General features: G+C 46.9%; 1 protein-coding gene across 1 annotated transcript in view; it reads left to right on the plus strand.

Annotated features, from left to right (window-relative positions):
* The window catches only part of Ppp1cc (protein phosphatase 1 catalytic subunit gamma), a 15043-nt gene that overhangs the window by 1939 nt on the left and 1101 nt on the right, over window positions 1-12003 (plus strand). Inside the window, exons 2-7 of the mRNA XM_031391141.1 lie at window positions 6399-6530; window positions 7160-7390; window positions 9743-9847; window positions 10642-10865; window positions 11057-11191; window positions 11939-12002. Coding sequence (XP_031247001.1) covers window positions 6399-6530; window positions 7160-7390; window positions 9743-9847; window positions 10642-10865; window positions 11057-11191; window positions 11939-12002 — 891 coding nt within the window. The remainder of the gene's footprint in view (window positions 1-6398; window positions 6531-7159; window positions 7391-9742; window positions 9848-10641; window positions 10866-11056; window positions 11192-11938; window position 12003) is intronic.

Genomic DNA, 12003 nt, shown 5'->3' on the forward strand with positions numbered 1-12003 from the left:
TTTTCTTTGAGACAGGGTTTCTGTAGCCCTGGCTGTCCTAGAACTCAATAGACAAGGCTGGCTGCAAACTCCCAACTCAGAAATCTGCCTGCCTCTGCCTCCCAAGTTCTGGGATTAAAGGTGTGCTCTTCCACTGCCTGGCTCAGTCCCCCTTTTTTTAATGAGACAGTTTCATTATGTAGCCTGGGCTGGTTTCTGCCTCAACTATCCAGGGTGCTGGGATTAAAAGCTTTCACCACTTGGGAGGCAGAGGCAGGTGGATTTCTGAGTTTGAGGCCAGCCTGGTCTACAGAGTGAGTTCCAGGACAGCCAGGGTTATACAGAGAAACCCTGTGTCGAAAAACCAAAAATAAATAAATAAATAAAAAATAAAAAGCTTTCACCACACCTAGCTTATTATAGTTTAATAGTTACTTTTTAAATTTTGTGACTGGCCTGGATTTTCAGAGATCTGCCTGCCTCTGCCTCCTGATAGCTGTACTATCACCTCTGGTCTGGTTTATTCTTTTCTGTTCAACTTAACAGAGGAAGCCACTATTTAAATACGTTGAGAATAACTAGTTGTATAGTATGTGTATTTGCTTCTTACTTATGGACGTGCTTGGCAGAGCCCACAGGATCTGCTCAGGGTGTGTATACTTCTAATTCAGAGGACACTGGATTCATTTTTTTAATGCTTTCAAGACCTTTATCTGTAGAGATACCTCCTCAGGTTTGGGCTCTTGCCCTGAATTCTGAAGATCTGACTTGATCTTCAGAACCCACATGAGACTCAGGAGAGAACAGACTCTTAAGGGTTGTCATCTCGCCTCCCCTCCACAACTGTTCCAGCAAGCACCAAATTGCACATAATAAAATGGGTTAATTCTAAAAGGGGGAGATAAAATTTGTCCCTTGTTGAGGAGGTGTTTCTCCATATTGGTTGATATTTTTCAGTCAGGGCACCTTGCTACCCCAACACTCCAGAGTGTGAGGCATGAAAATCCAGAAGTTTTAGGGCAGACTGCTGGGTAGCAAGATGAGTATGTGGAACCCTTCCGTAAGATCTTTTAAGCTTGAGGGCTGTATGAACTAGTTAGGAAGGGGTCTTTTAATAATAAAAGGTAACAGCTGGGCAGTGGTGACGCATGCCTTTAATCCTAGCACTTGGGAGGCAGAGGCAGGCGGATCTCTGAGTTTGAGGCCAACCTGGTCTACAGAGTTCCAGGACAGCCAGAGCTACATGGAAAAAAACCCTGTCTCAAAAACAAACAAACAAAAGAAACATTACTCATACAGAGGATCTAAGATCAGTTCCCAGGATTCATCCCACGTAGCCCAATGGTGGTTGTTACTCTAGTACCAAGAGGTCAGACACCAGTCTTCTGACGGCATATACATACATGGCTAACCCAAACATACATGATTGAAAAAACATTTTAAGCTGGCCATGGTGACACATGCCTTTAATCCCAGTGCTGAGAAACAGATAGCTTGATCTCTGAGTTAAGGTTAGTCTGGCTTACAGAATGAGTGCCAGACCACCCAAGGCTACTACTGTAGTCTCTGGCACTTAGGTGGAGTCAGGAGGTCAAGGCTAGCTTCTACTACATTATGAGTTCCTTAGGGGCCAGCCCAAACTACAGAGATATTGTCTAAGCAGACAGGAGATCGGGTTTGGTTCTTAAGCACTGCGGCTCTGCGACACTCTGCATGCTGTGGGTTTCCCTGAGCCAGTCGCCCTGTGTGGTCAGCCACAGTGACAGAAGATCTGTGTGTTACTCCCTAAGACAGTGTTAGCAACACTCTAGAACAGAAAATAGACTAGCTGTGTGTGAAGTTAGCACCCTGCTCTTCATGAGACCTAGCGTTTTTTCCTTCACATGGCAATGTGCAAGAAGGATGTTTGTGTAAAAGAAGGTCATTGTCAGTGCAAGGTGGGAAGTGGCTCTGCTAATACAGAGTGCTCACCTGTTCTCATCTCTGAGGGCATCTGAAGTCCTACCATTTCTCTAAGGACTTGTGCATGTGACTTCTCAGTGATTCCAGAAGGCCGAGGTCCTAAATGAAAGACAGATGAGGTTTGATGATGGGCTTGTTGGTCTGGGAGCAAATCCTAAGCTGAGCAGAGGACACACAGCAAGATCACTAACAGGGCATCTTGCATTCCCTCTGCACTGGTGTATGTCCCCATGCTTCACCTGACAGCAGGGCAGGGCATGGGTGGCATAAGCCTTTAATCCCAGGACTATGGAGGCAGAGTGATGTCTGAGTTTGAAGCTAGCCTGATCTACAGAGCTAATTCCAGGACAGCCACGTCTAACCACAGAAATCGCCTTCCTCCCGACCCCCCACCAAATCCACTTTGGCAAGTATGACAGAGCCTTCACTGCCCCTTTGCCTGTACAAGGCCAGACTGTAGGTCAGTCCTAGGCAGATGGGACACACAGGAGCCAACACCTCTCAAAGGAAAGCCAATAGCTGGCATGCCTATGTGTCCCTTTTCTAGATAGACACAAATGCCTCACTGGGAAAAACAGGCTGACCCAGCAACAACAGTAAGAGCTATGGGATAACGTTAGACAGACAGTAGGTCCTTGGTGTTAATTATAGGAAAGTCATTTTGCTTGACACTGAGAGCTAAAGCAGATCTTGCCAACTTGGCAGCTTTAAGACATACCCAGTGCTCACTGGCAAAGCCTGTGGTCCTGTGCATGTTTGACAGCTCCTACCCCTGGCTTTTGAGACAGGCTTTTCTGTGTAGCCCTGGCTGTCCTGGAACTCTCTTCATAGACCAGGCTGGCCTCTAACTCAACCTGCCTCTGTCTCATAAGTCATCAGGAAAGATAGGTACAGACTTCATACATCAGGAGTCCCAGTGAGCAGGCCAACCTGAGTGACAGTTGAGGCAGGTTGGCAACCAGGTGTTGTCAGCAGTTCAGAAAGTGTAATGTGTTGTTGGGAAAGGGGACAGCCTCAGTTGAAGAGAGGTCTGGGCAGTCCTGAAGGGTGAGCAGTTGTAGCCACCTGTGGAATGTGCATGTTGTTCAACTAGAGCAGAGGGGTGAGGCTGCAGGAGGATCATGAATTTCAGGGTTAGCCTGGGCTACATAGTGAGACATACCCCACACACACACCCAGCCTATTAGACAGGCAGACCCCTGAGTTGAAGACTGGCCAGGGCTACATAGGAAGATGTCTAAAAAATCTTTTTTTTTTTTTTTTTAAAGAAAAAAAGGACTCAAACCATCTAAAAATGGCAGAGGATGCTTTCAAAAACAAGGAATATTAGCAACACCCAGCTTTCTTCAGTAGAACCATGTATATATGTAACAAAGTAAGCCTGTGGGCTGTACCAGGAGAAGCCAGATAGGGAGATTCTCATCAAAGACACAAGAATGGGCCACTCATGCACAAGCATAGAGGTCCCCTGAAGAAAATTCCTGTTGAAACCAGAAGCTTCCAGGAGTTCCCTTCTGACCAAAAATAAGTCTCCTGCTGGGCAGCCTGCCCAGGCTTCTGGCCACTTAGGCAGGGATCCTCATCTTCCTGTCTCCTCCCCAGTGCTGCTTGTCTTGTCAGTGGCTCTGGTGGCAAAGGAAAGCCTTTGTTGCTTAGCTGCTATCCTGCCTCAAAGACTTACTGCTGGGCTGCCTCCATCTCTCAAACTTGGTCATGCCTGCTTAGCTTAGGCTACATGGCCCCAGAGGGAATGGGTGAGAGGCTCAGTGGGTAGAGTGTGTTGCATGAGCCTAGAGATCTGGGTTAATTCCTAGAGCCAGCAAACGGGTGGAAGACGGGAGCCAACTCCACAAATTTGTCCTCTGACCTACTACCCCTCAACCCTAACCCCCATAAAATTTAAGGGGAGGACTGGGGAAGAGGGTTTAGTCTGTAAAAATGGCTGCAGAAACAAGGCCTGTATCTGACCCCACCAGAAGCTACTTGATTTGGTTTGGTTTGGTTTATTTGAGTCAGGGTATCTCTCTGTAGCCCTGGTTGTCTTGAAACTCTCCCTGTAGACTAGGCTTTTCTGGAACTCCCAAGTGCTGGGATTAAAGGCATGTGCCACCTCTGCCAGGCTTGGAATCTACCTGTTTTCTAAGGCGTCTGTTACTCCAGTACTTGGGGAGGGAGAGGCAGGATCCCTGATAGTTCTTTAGTGTAGCCAAAGAATGAAGTGGAAAAAAGACTCCCAGTGTGTGCATGTTTTGTCTTATAGCCCAGTTATATTTGGGGGGGGTGGATCTGAAGCTACACAGGGGGGTTCATTCCTGGCTGGCTCCCTGTCCTGTCTCATGTTTTTTTCCTGCTTTGAGAGCTCATTCTTTTCTTGTCTTTTCATTGAAAAACTAATGTTTCTTTGCACACCATTTCATTCCTGATCAACTTGTTCCTTCGGAGAAGCGGGTGTGTGTCTCTGTTGGTCCAGGCTGAAGGCCAGCTTCCCCGAGGCTCTGGTTTCTAAGCACAGGTGCAGCTTTGCAGCCTTGAGTGGACTCTGCTCAGTACATAGCAGGCCTCTTGGAAGTACCATTGCTCTGCTGCTACAGGAACAAAAGCTATATATCCTTCTACTTAGACTTTCTACCATTACCTAGCTGTCAGGACAAATGATTTTATGACAAAGCCTGCAGTTAAACAAAATTTAAGCTAATGAGATCAGTCAGGTTTAGTATTCTGCTAAAAGCAAATCTGTTGACTGGTTTATGGTGGAGGAAGGTGCAGTCTTAAATGGGCTGCTTAGCTGGGCTCTGAACTCAAGTGCCTGCTTTATTAGTCTTCTGTACAAAAAGGCAGAGACTCAGATTCTAGCACACTGAGAGTGATCAGGCCCTTGTGCCAACCAGACTCGCAGTAAGCAGGGCCTGTGGCAGCCGTTTCCTGAAGCTGCCACTTGAGAATGGGAGGGTTCAGATCCTTGGCAGTTGGAGTTGTTTTTCAGTCTGCATAATGATTATCTGATCTCTTGTAAGCGGAACCCACACAGATGTCTCCACTGCTGTCACCCTTGCCTCCTGAGGAGAGTGGGCTGTAGCCAGACCTTTCTGAGGCAATGAACAGAGAGAGCTCAGGACTGACTCTGGCTGGGCTCAGGAGTTGCCATGACTGGTGCTGGGCTAGGAGTTGTTCTGTTTGGATGCCTGGGAGGCCTTTTAAATTTATCTTTACAGGCGCTGACATTATGTGCACACCAAAATATGCAAAAAGTGCTGGTGTCCTATTTTGGATATGGATGCCAAAGGACAACCTCGGGGTATGCCATTCATTGTCCAAGAGAGATTTGGCAGGTTTTTTTTTCTCCTTCCCTTTTAGCTAGGATTTCTCACCGACTCAAAGTATATTAGGCTAGCTGGTTGGCTTACCAGATCTGTCTGTCTTGGTAGAAATCCCTCTCTAGCACTGGGATTCTAGATGTGTGCCATCAAGCCTGGCTCCCCATACACCAGCCCCTTTTCTGTTAGTTCTGGAACTCAAACATTAGTTCTAATGCTTGCAAGGCAATCTGTTTTATCAACTGGGCCATCTACCTAGCTTCTCGGACATTTCTTTAAATTAATTTATGTGTATGGTGGTTGTGTCTGCATGTATGTTAGTGCAGTATGTGTTTATGTAGTGTCATCTGAGACCAGAGGAGTATTAATTAGATCCCCTAAAACTAGAGTTACAGTTGTGACATGACTGACATGCGGCTGTTGGAGTGAACCTGGGTTCTCTGCAGAACCAGTCCGTGCTCTTAAATGCAAACACGCAGACTGCAGAAATAGAGACCATGGAGTTGCACTTGGTTGCACCTGAAAAATCATTGTTGGAGACGTGTTCTAGACATTTCTGAGGACAGACTTGTACAAATCAGCACACAGACAAAACTGTGTCTTGGTAACATGACTGGCCTTTCCCACTGCAAACTGGAGTTCATTCTAAAAGTAGAGAGACCTGGAAGCAGAAAGCACTGTCTTGGTACAGGGTAGGAATATGTCCTAGGGACTCTGACATATCCAGATACTGGCAGTGTCAGGGCGACCTTGAAGCTGCTATAACAGAGCCTAACTTAGCTTGAAGTATACAACATCTGACATCAGATCCTAGTTGAGACCATACAGGCCAGCCAGAATACTGATTTCATTCACATTTGGCCAACTCCTATCTAACAGGTATTTATTGTGAGGAAAAAAAAAGGTTTAAATAATATAACACCACTCCACCCTTCTCAAGTTAACATCTTTTTTTTTTTTAAGGATTCATTTTTGTTATGTATGTGGGTCTGTGCATTTGAGTGCAGGTGCCAGCCAAGGCCGGAAGCTACAGGCAGTAGTTAGCTGCTTACTGTGCGTGGGTGTAACTGCTCTTAGCCGCCGCCATCCTGAATTGAACATTTCTATGTGAGGTTGTGTCCTGACTGCTATTTTTCTCCACAGTGAGAGGGTCCAAGCCAGGCAAGAATGTCCAGCTCCAGGAGAACGAAATCCGAGGACTCTGCCTGAAGTCTAGGGAGATCTTCCTCAGTCAGCCTATCCTTTTAGAACTTGAAGCACCACTCAAGATATGTGGTGAGTGTGGTACTCCCATGACTCAGCTGAGGGCACACTGATGGCCTTTGATGTTCTCTGAAGGATTGTGGGCATTGGGGGTGGAGGTGGGGCTGGTCTGGTTTGGCTCACTCTGCTGTAGGAGCAAGTACAGGCCATCCTCTAAAGTTGCACAGTCTAGGTGGCTGTGCATTGCATCTCTTGACTCAGGATAAACCATGTGTGTTTAGAGTGAGGTGGCCTTGGCTTTGACCTTGCAGAAGGTGAAAGGCCATGGCCAAGGTGGGTGTCTTGAATGCAAGCATTGTGAGGGGCCTGTCTCAAAGGATGTACAAAGGATGTACTCACCTAAGTCCCTGAAGCTGAGCTGAGGTCTCTGATCTAAGAGGGAACTGCAGTACTTGGCAGGAAGCAGATGAGACAAAATATTCTTTACCACAAATAAATTAATTAGTTGTATCTGAAGGGAGCTCTGGACCTGTGCACATGGTCAGTTGAACTAATATGTTACCAGATGGGAAATTAGTGTTGGCTATGAACTTGTTAGAGGCCATTGTCGTATGAAATGAATGTTTAAGGGGGGTGTCTTGCCAAGGTTTTGTCTGTGTGCTGATTTGTACAGATGGTGACACTGGTGTTCTCATCTCCAGGTGACATCCACGGGCAGTACTATGATTTGCTCCGTCTGTTTGAATACGGTGGCTTCCCTCCAGAGAGCAACTATTTGTTTCTCGGCGACTATGTGGACAGAGGCAAACAGTCACTAGAGACAATCTGCCTCTTGCTGGCCTACAAAATCAAGTATCCGGAGAACTTTTTTCTTCTCAGAGGGAACCATGAGTGTGCCAGCATCAATAGAATCTATGGATTTTATGATGAATGTAAGTACTTTGTGCCTCTAAGAAAGGGGTTGGAAGGCAGTAGGTGGCAGGCCTGTGAGAGTTGGAGCTGCTACAGCATCCCTGCCTGAGTCCTGGTTTAGGGAGTGCTGCCTGACCGCGTGCTGATGGGGTTGGATGGAGATAGTCTTGATGGCACACACCGCTTTGTTCTTAGTGCAGTTCCGAGAACCTGTTCCATTTGCTTTGCTTTTCACAGCTTCGATTAGACTGGTTCCGTATAGAGCATCTGTTAAAAGCATATCGGTCAGTGGCTTGTGAATTGAGAGCAGAGCCACAGTCGCAGGCAGTGTTTGTCTGTTCTATCTGGCCTTGCATGTGGGTGGGATTTTGCAGTGAAAGTTTGTTTTTGAAGTGTATGTTGTGGTTTTCTTGTTGTGCAGCTTTATTTAGGAAAGGGACAATAACTTTTCTGGAATATACTTTAAAAGCTACATTTTGATTTAGAGTCTGTCTGTCTTTGGTGTTGAGGGTGCTGGAGTGGAGCAGAGTGTCCGGCTGTCTCCACCTTGAGTTGGGTTGCCAGGCTTCCACCTCAAGCATGTCCTTCTCAGCCACTGCGCTGGCTTTGTAGGTAGGTAGGTAGGTTTTTTGGTTTTTGGTTTTTTTGAGACAGGGTTTCTCTGTGTAATCCTGGCTGTCCTAGAACTCACTCTGTAGACCAGGCTAACCTCGAACTCAGAAATCTGCCTGCCTCTGCCTCCCAGGTGCTGGGATTAAAGGCATGCACCACCACTGCCCAGCTCAATTTTATTTACTTTGTTTTCTGAAATGTTGACCTCAGCCTTGGCACCAGTTGCAGCTTCCTGACCTTGGGAGATGGGGGATTAGGTGCCCACCCCACACAGCCCTGGATTGTCTAGTGAAGCTGCACTTTCAGCTCATCATTGATAAAAATGCTTCCAAAGCCTTAGAAAGAATTGGTGTGGAAGAAAAGAACTGGCTTGGTGGAGGGCTTATGGTTTCACACAAACATAAAATGACAGGAGTTTTGAGACTTTGGCTGCACTGTCTTCTGAGCTGTTTCTGCCAGGAAAGGGTTTGGGCAGGAGTGGTAGATGCTGAAGGGAATCCATTGGCTTAGCGCTTTCTAATGTGCACACATGCAGCAGCTTGTAGTTAGGACTTCCCTTGAGGCCTAGACTGCTGCAGGAGCTTGGGTAGTCAGCATGGAGTCTTCTCACCTTGGACAACACAGAGCCTTAATCCAGCCCCCAGCTAAGTCATGAGTGACTGTCCAAACACTGGGTTCAGCTGTGAATGAGACAGGACCAGATGGGTTTTGGAATGGAGTTGAGGCCATCTGGCCCCAGTTTCTATATTGATGTTATTACCATTAGCTATTGGTAATTGGAGGTGTTGGCTGTGTTCATTGAAGTTTCCAGAATTATCCAGGGAACTTGGAGTAGGAAGGCTCTTGCTAGGCCCTTCTGAACTATCACAGGAGTAGTCTAGACCTTTAGATGTCCCTGTATCCTCTAGTAAAGAAGACAGTCTTACTGTAGTGGCATATACAACATATTGGTACTTGAGTGTGGGGTGGCCCAGGAGGCAGAGGCTGCCCAGTATTGTGCATTCCTTGGCCAATTAGGAAAATTTGGTAGTTGCTAAGGCTTATGAATTGTGAATTCAAACCATAATTTTTCTTTTTTCATTTTTCATTTTTTTTTTCCCGAGACAGGGTTTCTCTGTGTAGCTCTGGCTGTCCTGGAACTCACTCTGTAGACCAGGCTGGCCTCGAACTCAGAAATCCGCCTGACTCTGCCTCCCAAGTGCTGGGATTAAAGGCGTGTGCCACCACCGCCCAGCTCAAACCATAACTTTCATACAGTGGTTTTAAAGGAGACATGTTCTGACATCCCGCTATAGCCCTGGTACTTAAGGTCATGTATTGAGTATGGACTGTTAGGACCCAGCACCAGATGTGCCTGAATTGAGCTCTCTGCATGCCCAGAGTCCCTGGACTTTCTGAAGTCAGGATGGGGCTTCTGTTTGGTTGAGGCATGCTTCAGAGCTCAGGCACCTGAAGGAAGAAAGAGGTGGACAGCACATGAGGGTTTAGTAGCCTTCAGAAGTGGAAGTTCCCTCAAGGTCAAGATTAGAGAAAACAGATGGGGCTTCAAATAGAATGGGTACTGTCCACTGATTGTGACAAACTGATGTGTCCCTGTCTAGAACTCTGTGGGAACATATTTTGGTTGCTTCTAGATGAGTCCTTTTACCCCAGCCCCTGAGGCTGTAGGGCCTGTAGGTGCTTGCATGTTTCAGTTGCTTGAGAAGTGGCCTTAGAGAGCAAAGGTAAAGACAGTAGGGTGACCGTCTGCGCTCTCACAGGTAAAAGAAGATACAACATTAAGCTGTGGAAAACGTTCACAGACTGTTTTAACTGCTTACCGATAGCAGCCATCGTGGACGAGAAGATATTCTGCTGTCATGGAGGTACGTGGTCCTTCTGAAAAGTTAACTGGGCATGATGGCCCTGGCCAGGCCACTATTGGCATCAAGACTTGTTCACAGTGACACAGCCAGGTCATTTGGATCAAGTGTGAGGGAAGCAGGGGTTGTAGGTTGGGAATAGAATGTGATTTTAAATACAAAATGAGCCCTAGTGCCATCTGCTCAACCATGTGTTTGCCTGAACCCTTCTGTCACGGACCCCTTCCAAAAGCTTTGCTTTGCTCCATGGCTGTGCTGTGTGTAAGATAATAAAGAAATTACAAAGACGTGGAGGTTTGGGGATGATACTGGAAATTAAGCAGCTATCCAAAAACCCACATAATGTATTAAGGTGTAGTCTACTCTGTGCCCTCATGGATGGGGTACATAGAGAAAGAGACTGTGTTGTCTGTTCAGTGACATTTGGTGGTCCGTGAACAACAGGCTCAGAAGGAGCTGCCTCACAGCTGAGCATTGCTGTCCCTGTGCCCATCCATTGCATCTGGTGATGGTAGTGGCACCTGCTGTGTTCACTTTGCTGCTGCCTTGTATTGGAGAAGTATAGGTTCAGTGGTTGGGTGTTGCGGGGCTCTGAATTGAGGTGACTGTCTCTCTGCCCTGCGCATCAATATCAGTATAGTACATTTTGTGCATCGTTTTCCCCAAAACCAAGTTAAAAAAACCCACAGGTTTCACTGCAATGTGGCGGCAGCAGCCTCCTCAGTAGGAGGGGCTGGCCGAGTGATCATGCCAATGCTAATTGTGCTTCAGGGTTTTCTCTTTCTTTTGTTGAATAGGTTTATCACCAGATCTTCAATCTATGGAGCAGATTCGGCGAATTATGAGACCAACTGATGTACCAGATCAAGGTCTTCTTTGTGATCTTTTGTGGTCTGACCCCGATAAGGATGTCTTAGGCTGGGGTGAAAATGACAGAGGAGTGTCCTTCACATTTGGTGCAGAAGTGGTTGCAAAATTTCTCCATAAGCATGATTTGGATCTTATATGTAGAGCCCATCAGGTATTGATTTTGAATTTTACATGTACACTTAGAGCATGTGTGTGAGCAGATTCTCCTTGTTGCTTTTGGTGGGTAGGTATGGCTTGCCACACAGTGTGCCTCTGGGGAGAGCTGCAGGAGGCCAAGGTGAGCGGGAAGGACAAGGGAGCAGCTCAGGTGCAGCTGCTCACACTGACGCTGTCTCTCCACAGGTGGTTGAAGATGGGTATGAGTTTTTTGCAAAGAGGCAGTTAGTCACTCTGTTTTCTGCACCCAACTACTGTGGCGAGTTTGACAATGCAGGTGCCATGATGAGTGTGGATGAGACCCTCATGTGTTCCTTCCAGGTGAGACTGTGTGGCTGCTTTTCATGAGCTTGCAGCTCTACTGAACAGGCTGCCCTTTCTTTTTTAGTAACATATCTGTCGCGTGGGAGTAATGTGTGGGCTCTTCCTAAAGAAAGGAAAAATAATACAGACCTTTCCTCAGTGTTGGCTTTAGATGTATTTGAATTCTTTAAGTGGGCAAAAACAAGTGATGCGTAACAGTGTCGATTACTGTCAGTGCTTTTGCTGAGAGGAGGGGAGTGGGCGTGGCCCTGGCTGTCCTGGAACTCACCCTGTAGACCAGGCTGGCCTTGAATGCAAGAGAGATTCACTTGCCTCTGCTTCCCAAGTGCCGATATGTCCAGCTTGTGCCATGATATCATCTGTACTAGCCTCTGGTTTTCACAGTTCCTCCCGATAGTGGGCTTGTCAAGCTCACGCAGTTGTAAATGTTAGTGTAGCTGTGGAAGTCTCATGGCAGGCCTCAGTTCTCCCCAGACACTGAGCTTCAAGGTTGTGGGAAGCTCTAGACTTGAGTTTGTCACTTGGCCCAGGCAGAGTGGGCCAGATGAAACTGTTTTGCCAGATCACATATTCTGGCTGTATGTCATGGCATGTCTCCACCAAGTACCAGTTGGGTCTATGGTCTGTTACACAGGGATTTTCAGCATTTAGGGGCAGCATTAGGCAGACCTTCTGGATGGAGAGCTGAACAAAACTGAGGTCCAGGTATAGCTCCTAAGGTTCTTGTTTCTTTCCTCATCACAGATTTTAAAGCCTGCAGAGAAAAAGAAGCCCAATGCCACGAGACCTGTCACACCGCCACGGGGTAT

Source organism: Mastomys coucha, unplaced genomic scaffold (genome assembly GCF_008632895.1).
Source record: "Mastomys coucha isolate ucsf_1 unplaced genomic scaffold, UCSF_Mcou_1 pScaffold22, whole genome shotgun sequence".
Taxonomy (NCBI): Eukaryota; Metazoa; Chordata; class Mammalia; order Rodentia; family Muridae; genus Mastomys; species Mastomys coucha.